The sequence below is a fragment of the Pyrus communis genome, chromosome 13, assembly GCF_963583255.1.
Source record: "Pyrus communis chromosome 13, drPyrComm1.1, whole genome shotgun sequence".
Taxonomy (NCBI): Eukaryota; Viridiplantae; Streptophyta; class Magnoliopsida; order Rosales; family Rosaceae; genus Pyrus; species Pyrus communis.
In genome coordinates, this window is record NC_084815.1 from 21,666,186 (window position 1) to 21,677,121 (window position 10,936).

At 37.5% G+C, this 10,936-nt stretch overlaps 2 protein-coding genes across 2 annotated transcripts; one reads left to right on the top strand and one right to left on the bottom strand.

Moving 5' to 3' along the window:
• The first annotated feature begins 3,089 nt into the window (after positions 1-3,089).
• Positions 3,090-8,064, top strand: LOC137712619 (LRR receptor-like serine/threonine-protein kinase GSO1). The gene has a single exon (XM_068451726.1). It carries the CDS (start codon positions 3,842-3,844, stop codon positions 6,746-6,748), a length of 2,907 nt encoding a protein of 968 aa, XP_068307827.1. The 5' UTR covers positions 3,090-3,841; the 3' UTR covers positions 6,749-8,064.
• Positions 7,832-10,042, bottom strand: LOC137712620 (glutaredoxin). Its single transcript, XM_068451727.1, has 4 exons — positions 9,675-10,042; positions 9,386-9,474; positions 8,186-8,284; positions 7,832-8,064 (listed from the first exon to the last, which is right to left on the bottom strand). The coding sequence occupies exons 1-4, from the start codon at positions 9,773-9,775 to the stop codon at positions 7,991-7,993; spliced, it is 363 nt and encodes a 120-aa protein (XP_068307828.1). The 5' UTR covers positions 9,776-10,042; the 3' UTR covers positions 7,832-7,990.
• Between the last annotated feature and the right edge of the window lie 894 nt (positions 10,043-10,936).

A 10,936-nucleotide genomic window follows, 5' to 3' on the forward strand; every position in this document is an offset into this window, starting at 1 on the left:
ATAACGGCCACAAATCCTAGAGTCTAGGATATCTCGAAACATGATGGAATTTCGTGAGTACCCTACAAGTGAATTTTTTATTCTTTAGAGAATTAAATCAGTCTCTTCCCTGATATACTTTCGGTGGTCCAGCAAGAGCCCGTACAAAATTACAAATAGAGTTGGCCACCCAACTAAACTAAGAAAAATAAATTTTATAGAAAAAAAAAAGCAAAGTAAAGTCAACATGCCCCGAAAGATCCAAGGGAAATATATAAACTGAAAAACAAAAGGTTTTGGAAGGATATTGGTACTTGACTTCTCATTTCTCAAAGCTAAAAGAGTCCATGTTCTTGAGAGTATTATATGTCATCAAAAATTATAATCCGGGATTAATTATTAATGAGTTAAATTTTAATTAATATATTTATTAAAAAGTAAAAATAGTACACTATTTGGAGGATTTTTTTTTATTTTAGAAATAATTAAAATTGTTTGCTTTGTGTTGATATAGTTAATAAATATTGCTTTGAAATGACTTTAATGATGTACCTTCTCTTTTGTCTGTATTGCTTAATTATTTGAGTGATATGATATATAATTTAAACTTAATTGTCTTCTGGTTTGGTGGAGATTAACATTTTTTTTTCCTCTTATTTCTTGTATTAAAATAATAAGGTGATATAATGTATAATATGCAGTCAGAAAGAAAACTACAAAAGAATATATATTAGGTGTTTAACACACCGAATAAATATATAATATATAAAGGAAAATATAATACTATATATATATATATATATATATTATGAAACCACTAAGACATTTAGTTGGAGTTAAAATTAAATGAAAATTGTTGTTCAAGACAACAAATGGTTATAAAAAAAGTAACACCCAAACTTTATTTCATTAAGTGAGGTCGGTTATATGAATACTAAAATGTTACTGCGTTTGATTTTATGCCATGTTTTCCGTTAACTCCAAGTACTCTATATTTTCTCTTAAAGTCTCTTTCTAAATCTTCCTAAATATTTCTCAGTGATTTAGATAAATTGAAATATAATTCAAAGTAAACCTTATTGAAGGACTCTCTAAATTCAAGTTCATATGTGAGCATATCTTTAGCAAGTAGATTTGCAGCCATGAAAATGTTGGTGACCTAGTACCAACTTGTTGCATGTGCAAATGCTTGGTTCACTTTTAACCTTTATGTAGTCTATTAGGTAATTATATCCACTCTAGAAAATAATTGCTACTTCAAATTTTCTTGTCCAAATAATTGAAAGGAATAAAGATGAAAAAAAGGTATCCTATATAGGAAAAACTAGAAGTGAAAAATAAGCATTTGGGTGTGATATGATCTTTCCCTTTCCTAATCAAGCATTTGGGGGGCAATTGTTCTGCGAGATTGTAACACCGCTACAAACTGTGATTAATACTCATAACATAACATGTGTATATTTATAATACTATTAGGTTTGTTTGTTTTTATAGCAAAAATATACTTTGAGATTGACATAGCTTCATACTTTGGTCCCTAAAATTGGAAATAAATAGACCCTGAGTTTGTCCACCATCAATCATTTTGGTCATTCTATGAAAACTCTGTTAAATAAAAACCAAAATAACAAAATTATCCTCAATTTAATAAACGATGGGCCAAAACAATTTGACAAAAACTAAGAGTATTTTTATTATTTCATCCTTATTTAATGAATATTTTTCACGGAAGAACCAAAACGATTGATGGTGGACAAAATCAAAGACCAATTCTATCGATTTCAAATCGCAAAGACCAAAGTGAGGAGTTATACCAATCTCAAAAACCATTTTAGCTAAAAAGTCATACTACTACTCTAAAGTTCATCACCACTTCATCTTATATCACCTAGCTAATCACACTACGTGACGGTAATCTAGTACCACAACAATTTCTCAGACTTGATTCATCCATATTGGTTTTCTCTTTCTTGATCCTGAAAACCAAGCAAAGGTGAAAAGATATAAAGCTATGGCGGATAGCTAAGCACTTCTAGAGAACTTCTCTATCAAAAGATTTAGAAACCCGACTTTGAAGCAACCTTGTTTGTCCTCTTGTTATAGGGTTCACTAGTAGCAAAAATAATCCCTTCAATAATAAATTACTTATATAATTACTGAGGCAATTATATATATTCTGATTAGATTAGACCTAATTAAATTTAATTATAGCCAACGCAGCATGTTTGAATGTATTACACCAAACCTCACATGATATTTGGATCTTCTCTATTGCGCATTTCACCATGATTGATCAGTCCGATGGGGTTGTTTTGGTTTGTGTTTTCTTCCTGTATTTAATTTGATATTTGGTAGCTTAGGTTACAGTAGAAATATATATATATATATATATAGACGGATCCGTGTCATTATTTTATTTATACAAGTTTTTGTTAGATTCGTTTCATAATATATTTTAAAACGACCAAAAGCATAAATATACTTCAAACATAAGAAAACTTGCGAAGGGCTAGAAACTATTTTTAATATAGGCATTCAATCTCGCTTCATCGAACTTCTAACTTTGAGAATTTGGTCATTTGGTCTAGTAACATTTAATCTTCGTTAAGTTAGAACAAATATAGCGTTCTAATTTTATGAACAATAGTTGTCAATAAGAAGGAAAGCGTTCAATTGTATATGCCAACATTTATTTCCTTTTGCTCCTCATTTAGTTGTTTTTAGATCCTGGAACGTGGAAACCCTAATGCAAATTAACAGTAGAAAGATGCATGAATCTGTCAATTTTTCTAAGCCCTTTTTTCTGCATTCTATAGCTGCAACAGCATCATGGATTTATACCTATTTAGTGGACCAACAATCGTAGAAGTTAAATTGAACATGTCTATAAGAAAGTCCAATGCTACTCAATTCTTCTTGGAATAATTGTAAATTGGATATTAGAAAGAAAAAAATTCATGACTGCGACGTGGATCATATATTCGTACTAAAGAAGAAAATTTTGGAGAATACTACCTAACCACGTTAGCTGTGGGGCATTTCTCGCAAAAGTATGAGACTCTGTATTTTAGTTCCACCTAACTCTACATTGATTACACTCAACGTAAGAATTGTCCTAATTAGACAGCCCATATTAACTTCAAATTTAAAGTGGGCCTAGAGTGAGGTCCACTTCTTGAATTTACTGTTAGGTTGCAAGTGGAATACTTTTCTCCTAAGCTCTTTTTCTTTTAGCCATGCTTACACTATCCTTATCTCTCCATGCACTTCCCTTCCCCACACCTCCATAAGATTCTAAAAACATCTTTCAGCACCCATAATGTACCTTGATGAGAAGAAAAAGGAGAGGAAAATCATCATATCTTTTAGCAGAACTAGCAAAAAGGTGAGAAAGATAGCTAAATTAAAAAAAAAGAAAGAAGACCTCTGTGCTTAAAGCCTAATTACTTTTCGATATAAGCGATATTGGGGAAGGAGGGGTCAAAATCGGGACTCCAAGTGCATGAGGTGAATGCTTTTTATCAGCTCATCGCTATAGTCGGGCAGCCAAAAAAGCCTTAATTACTTTTGATGCATGTTAGTTATCAACTTACTTTTCAAACTGATTAGATAAGCCTAGTTCTACTTCAGAAGAGTATATAAACTCCAAGGCCTCCATTTATCCCACCATGGTTTTAAACTTCTTGTCTTACCTCTTAATCAAATTCCCTCCTCCAGTTCTCATTCCATCTCTTGTTTCCATTTGCCTTTCTTTCAACATGAAATTTCTGAGTAGAAATACTACGAAGTCTTCGAAATTGATCTCAGATAATTTGGTTTCTGCTTGATCTTGATCGTGCATTTTGTAATTGGCGGTGTTGAAATGTCTCATTTCTTGCTGTTTTTTGCAATACTTTATGCTGTTCTTGCTGTTTCTCTTGGAGACGATTCGAGGGTTTCCTCCCCACTTCTGAGAATCAAATCAGAACTTGTTGATCCAGCAGGAGTTTTGAGCAACTGGTCTCCAAGTGCTCATATATGCAGTTGGAATGGCCTTTTGTGTTCAGACGATCAGTTGCATATTATTGGTCTTAACCTATCGGGATCAGGATTAGCTGGTCCAATCCCTCGCGAGCTTTCGCAACTCTCTTCGATCCAAACACTCGATTTCTCTTCAAATTCCCTCGCTGGTCCACTTCCTCCCGAGTTGGGACAGCTTCAAAGTCTCAAAATACTCCTCCTCTACTCGAACTTTCTCTCCGGCGGGATTCCTGCAGAAATAGGTCTTTTGAGGAACTTACAAGTTCTTCGGATAGGAGATAACTTGTTTTCAGGTGCAATTCCACCAAGCATTGGAAACCTGACTGAGCTGAGAGTGTTGGGACTTGCCTACTGCCAATTAAATGGAAGCATTCCAGTTGAAATTGGTGATTTGAAGAAGCTGACATCTCTTGATCTGCGGAACAATAGCCTCACTGGCCTCATACCAGAAGAGATTCATGGCCTCCAAGAGATTCAAAACTTTGCAGCATCCAACAACATGCTCGAAGGAGATATCCCTTCTTCGATAGGATCACTTAAATCGCTGCAAATCTTGAACCTGGCCAACAACAGCCTCTCTGGAACAATTCCTTCCGCGCTAAGCCAGCTTGCAAATTTAAACTACTTAAATTTGGTAGGGAACAGATTGAACGGTGATATCCCTTCAGGGCTTAACCAATTAGCACAGCTCGAGATTCTTGACTTGTCGCGAAACAACCTCTCAGGAAGCATAGGCCTCCTCAGCACACAACTAAAGAATCTCGAATCTTTGGTTCTGTCTGATAATGCCTTGACAGGTACAATTTCAAGCAATTTCTGCCTCAGCAACTCAAATCTTCAACAACTTCTTCTCGCTCGAAACAAGCTCACTGGAAAATTTCCTCTAGACCTACTCAGCTGCTCTTCACTCCAACAGCTAGACCTTTCGGATAACACTTTCGAAGGAGAGCTGCCAGCTGCCTTGGACAAGCTACAGAATCTCACAGATCTTGTACTCAATAACAACAGCTTCACTGGAACTCTACCTCCTGAAATAGGAAACATGAGCTACCTAGAAAATCTGTATCTGTTCGGAAACATGATCACAGGTAGAATCCCGGCGGAGATTGGGAAGCTGAAAAAGTTGAAAACCCTTTACCTGTATGACAACCAGCTGTCAGGATCCATGCCAACAGAGTTAACCAATTGCACAGAGCTATTAGAAATTGATTTTTTCGGAAACCATTTCACGGGCTCCATCCCTGCAACGATTGGAAAGCTTAAGAGTCTTGTTCTGCTTCACCTGAGGCAGAACGGCTTGTCAGGACCTATCCCGCCTAGCTTAGGTTACTGCAGAAGTCTCCGGTTACTGGCCTTGGCAGATAATAAACTCACTGGAACCTTGCCACCCACATTTCGATTTATTTCTCAGCTAAGCACCATTACCCTTTACAACAACTCCTTTGAAGGCCCTCTTCCTGCATCCCTTTTTCTTCTCAAAAACCTCAAGATCATAAATTTTTCCCACAACCGGTTTAATGGAAGCATCTATCCACTGTCTGGTTCGAGTTATCTGACCAAAGTGGACTTGACAAACAACAGCTTTTCAGGTTCAATCCCTTCTAGACTAGCGATGGCTAGAAACTTAACCCGTCTCCGCCTTGCATACAATCACCTCGCCGGCACCATCCCTTCTGAATTCGGCCAGCTCACACAGCTCAAATTTCTTGACTTGTCATTCAACAATCTCACAGGAGAAGTGCCACCTCAATTGTCTTCTGCAAAGCTTATTGAGCATTTTCTACTGAGTAACAACCGATTCGAAGGAAAAATACCTGCATGGTTAGGGAGCTTACAAGAGTTGGGAGAACTTGACTTGTCAACAAACAACTTCCAAGGAACACTACCAGTAGAGATCGGCAACTGTTCGAAGTTACTGAAACTTTCTCTGCAAGGCAACAGCCTCTCAAGCATGATACCGGAGGAGATGGGAAATCTCACTTCTCTCAATGTTCTCAATCTTCAAAGAAACAGTTTTTCGGGTTCAATCCCATCAACGATCCGGCAATGCGTGAAGCTATATGAACTGAGGCTCTCAGAAAACAACTTAACCGGTTCGATCCCATCCGAGCTAGGAGAACTCACTGAGCTGCAAGTAATCCTCGATCTAAGCGAAAACTTCCTCTCCGGAAAAATCCCCTCATCCCTCGGAAACCTAATGAAGTTGGAGAGATTGAATCTCTCTTCCAATCAACTCCAAGGAGAAGTTCCGTCCTCACTCGGAAAGCTGACAAGCCTGCACATGCTAAACCTATCAAATAATTTCCTCCAAGGTCAAATCCCATCAATCTTTTCAGGATTCCCACCCAGCTCCTTCTCGAGTAATCCAAAGCTCTGCGGCCCACCACTAGCGTCGTGTTCGGAATCCAAAAGGCAGAGGAAGAAGGGCCTTTCTGATGCTGCAGAGACTGGAATTACAGTGGCCATTGTTTTAACGTCTGCAGTAATATGCTTGGCGATGCTTTATGTCATGCTGAGGATGTGGTGCAACTGGAGAAGAGTTTCCGTCTCAAATATGGACGGCGGCGGAGGCGGGGCGGAGTGCAAGAGGGAAGAGGAGTTGTGGGATTTTGGGAATGAGAAGAAGAGGGGTGGTGAGTGTTGGAATGTGGTTTCTTTGGCTCTGGTTAATTCAAAAGATGAAGAAATGCAGCAACAGCAGCATGCACTCTACTCTACACCACACAGTGAAAAGAAGATGCCATGGTAAATAGTAAATAACTCAGTTCGAAGCCATGGAAATTACCCAAGAGTTCGAATCCATGGAAATTACCCAAGTCATCTTTTGCCTTCTTACATTTTTGAACTAAATTGTTGTACAATCTCACTTTACTTGAATTTTTTCAGTTTTTTTTTTTTTTTTTAACCAGAGTGGAAATGGTTGAGTTTTTTCAGCGTATAGATTTCTACAGTAAGGAGGCATTTTGAATTGGATTCTCTTATTGATATATGAAGCGGGTGATTCACACCAACCAATGTTGAGTTGCTTCATATTTCTTTGTTCTAAAGAAGAGTAGAAATTCCCTGCGCTATACGTTCGTCATTGGGTTTTGTACTGATAACGATAACATCGATATCTGTATCTATAGTATTGATAGTTGATAAAACTATCAATATTTGTATATGTAATATTGATACAAGTATTAATAGGACGTTGATACATTTTAACATTGACATATTATCCACCAATGTACTGATAACGATAACATCGATTTCTGTATCTATAGTATTGATAGTTGATAAAACTATCGATATTTGTATATGTAATAAAAATACAAGTATTATTAGGACGTTGAAACGTTTTGATATTGACATATTATTCACCAATGTTATTTGCCGACACCATAGCGACAATATTCTTTCACAAAACAAAGACTTGTGCTGCCGAGTCTTCAAATGTTAGGCCGACTCTAAGCAGGCGTTTGGACTTCGGACCTGCATAATTAGAGGGCTGCACCTCCTTGTACGACTCAAACTCTACCACTCTTTCGAGGCCCTAAATCAAAGATACCAAACTTGCAAAAGCACAAGTGGTTTTATGACAGAATCCACCCAATATGCACCTCAAAATCTTGTCCCTCTCAAGTCCCCACCATCCCTGTCAGATATACTACTGTATCAGAGATGATATACATCTCCAACTCTTGTCCCCTCCCAAGTCCTAACCATCCCTATCAAATATACCGCCGTATTCAAGTAGCGCATCGACTTACGCTGGTATTTGCCAATCTCAGTTGTGTGCTCAGCATTTTCAGTTTGAAACGAAACAAGAAGTCAAATTCGCAACGGAAACTTGGCAGAAAAACGACGACTTCTTAAGCACAATGATTCGAGTGGCTACATTATTTTCATCAAACTATTATTACATTGTTCACGTAGGTCTGTTTCTTCAACCCAGATGTAGGAATATGGGTATGTTTAGTTTCACCTCTTCATTCGCGGGACAAAGTCGTTACTTGGAGGCAAGGGCACCGGCTTCAGTGAGAAGGGGCACAAGCTGACCTGCATTGTGCTTCTCCATAACAGCTGTATGATCCAAAAAAGTAAATGACTATTTGAAAGACAACTAAATTGGGATGAATTGAGGGGTCTATTTTTGATATCATATTGCAGTAAACATGGAATAAGCAAGAATATATGCACTTACAGTCACAACCACCGACATGTTTTCCCCCGATAAACACGTTAGGTACAGTCGTTTGCCCAGTCCACTGCGCTAGAGCTGCTTGCATTTCACCTCCATCAACTTCAAAAATCAAACATATAACTTCCTTAGTAATTTGGTATTCCGAGTTTAGGGGTAGCTTAGCATTAGAAACTTCTTATAACACCAATCAGAAGAGGATTCTCAGTTTACTTGTCATGACACTGGATTAGCATTTGCCCGTTTCGGGTTTCAATTTCTTAGGATTGGACTAGGCACTATAACAATAACTAGTTGAAGAGAGTTGAGGTTCCACAATGTAGCCCAACTACTTATAAGCACATGCAAAGTCCCTCCTTTTCCGATGTGGGATTGATACTCTCAACACTAGTGTTGTAAAAAACAGCTCAGTTGGAGAAAGAAACCCATCAACTATCGACTTATCATGTTCTAATTGATTCTTAGTTGCAAAATTCCTTTGATGCGCTTGTCCCATTGCAAAGTACGAAGGGTGCTTTTAGGATTGGGTTTGAAGCTTTTTCTGTAAATTGTAATCTTATAAGGGGCTTCTATGTGAAACACCCTTTCACTGCTTTAGGACTCGAAATTTATGTTGCTGGAATGTTGTGCAAAGTCATCAAAATTTGTTCTAAATGTTGATGACTTGTTTGGACTTTTGATTCCTTTGTCATATCCTTAATCCTTGCACCTTTAAGAATAAAGACTTCAACAACAACAATAACAACAAAGCCTTTTCCCACTGAGTGGGTCAGCTAAATGAATCCTAGAACGCCATTGCGCTCGATTCTATATCCCATCTTCCGTTAGATCCAAGTAATCTACGTCTTTTCTTAGATTCTTTTCCAAAGTCCTCCTAGGTCTTCTTCTACCCTTCGGCCCTAAACCTTTGTCCCGTAATCGCATCTTCTAACCGGAGCATCAGTAGGCCTTCATTTCACAGGAATAAAGACTTCAAATTTATATTTTTTATGAGCTACTAACTCAGTTAGGATTATAATTTGAATAAATTAAAGATTCCCAGACTATTAAGTTGTTAATTGTGCATTGAACCTTGTTAAAATCTTATTAAATCCATATGCTTTACTTTATTTTCTTAAAGCTGATGGTCCAGTAATGAAATTGGAAAATCAATTATACCAAATCACAAACAAAAACTATTAAAAAGGATAAAGGGAGACTTACTTCCCTCATCCAATTCAATGACCTTGAAAGTTGCTCCAAGCTGAGTGAGCAGCTGCTTCACCCTCTTGCAATAACCACAGTAAGTTTTACTGCCAGCAACAACAAGGAACACAACACATCAAATTATTAAGCAAAGCTAATGATTTTTTTTTTTTAACAACAAATTGGATTAATCACCTAATTAATTGGCACAAAAAACACGTTTAATTCCACAATTTATTTGTAAGAAAAAGAAAGAAATACATGAAATTGGTGAATTGGGTGACGAGAAATTAAAAGAAAAACAAACCTGAAAACCACAACTGGGTTGGAGTTGACGATGGTTTTGACCTTGGTGAGCGCCGTTTCGAGCTGTTCCTCGCTGATACTCTTGGTGAACAGTGAACCCATTTGCCCCCTTTATAAATGCGATGAGAGAGAGAGACAGAGAGAGCGATGTGTTTGCTTGGTGTCTAGAAATTACAAGAACAGAGAGGGAGGGAAGAGCACAGGTGTTGGAATCAGATTCTGCATGCAGTTGTGATTTTATCAGCTTCGCCGATCAACGAGACAGAGAGAAGAACTCGATTCGGTAATTGCAACTTGGATGTTGACTTTGTCTCAGTGGTTTTCTTTTTCCTGTAGCGAAACTGTAATCGGTGATGCCTTTAACTCTGTCGTTTTCGCTAAGGCGATAGCCACTAGTTGTAATATATTTATATTATCCTAATTTGAAAATAGTTTAAACGGAACGTAATGGATTGGAGCATGGCAATGAAATTATTCTTAGGCGTAATTGAATAAATGGTCCCCGTGGTCATAAGGTATTCTAAATATAGCCCTTATGGTAAAAAAATTCGGATTTAAACTCCTGTGATCTAAGTCTGTTAGCATTTATACCCAAAATTAAAACTTTCGTCATTCCTCCGTTAGTAGCATGCACGTGAGTGAGGGTAAGATGGTCATTTCATAGTTTGAAGCATGCCAAAAGCTTAGCTAAAACCCTCGTAACATTCCCAATTCTAAAGCACGAACAAAATTCCAAATCTTGCTACTACTGGGACTTCAAGTTCTAGGATTTCAACCAATCCCACTTCCAATTCGACAAAACCCATTGTCGCATTCTCAGAGTTTGGTTCTCTATCAGCGTTGGATTTGGTCTAACCTCTCCGTCTCCCTTCTCCTTATATGGGAGCTCAGTAGAGTTCTTAATCTCTTCCATGGAGACTTCTTCGTCGACTTGGCAACAGGATTTCTTGTTCTTTCTTAGTCCTTACCTTTTATACATTTGGTGCTTTTTGGGTTTTGATTATTTTGATTGTAAGCAGTTTGAGCATTATCCTACCAAATGTGCAGAAGCATTAGAAATACCGCAGATTTTAATCAGTCAAGTTTTGGGAAAAATCAAATCCTCCGCATAGAACTACAACAAAGTTCACAAAGTGTTCATTGCAAAAACAGTAGAAATGAGATTGAAAGAGTTAATTTGTTTGCAAAATTGAATGTTGATTTGTATTCGGGGATTGTGCCATGAGCACGATGAGAAAGATGAGAGAGGGAACCAAGGAGACA

Coding starts and splice junctions, on each gene's coding strand:
- LOC137712620 (XM_068451727.1), bottom strand. CDS start 9,775: ATGGGTTCACTGTTCACCAAGAGTATCAGCGAGGAACAGCTCGAAACG. Junction 8,285..9,385: donor CATTGAATTGGATGAGGGAA/GTAAGTCTCCCT, acceptor TGATTTTTGAAG/TTGATGGAGGTGAAATGCAA. Junction 8,065..8,185: donor ACATGTCGGTGGTTGTGACT/GTAAGTGCATAT, acceptor TGGATCATACAG/CTGTTATGGAGAAGCACAAT.
- LOC137712619 (XM_068451726.1), top strand. CDS start 3,842: ATGTCTCATTTCTTGCTGTTTTTTGCAATACTTTATGCTGTTCTTGCT.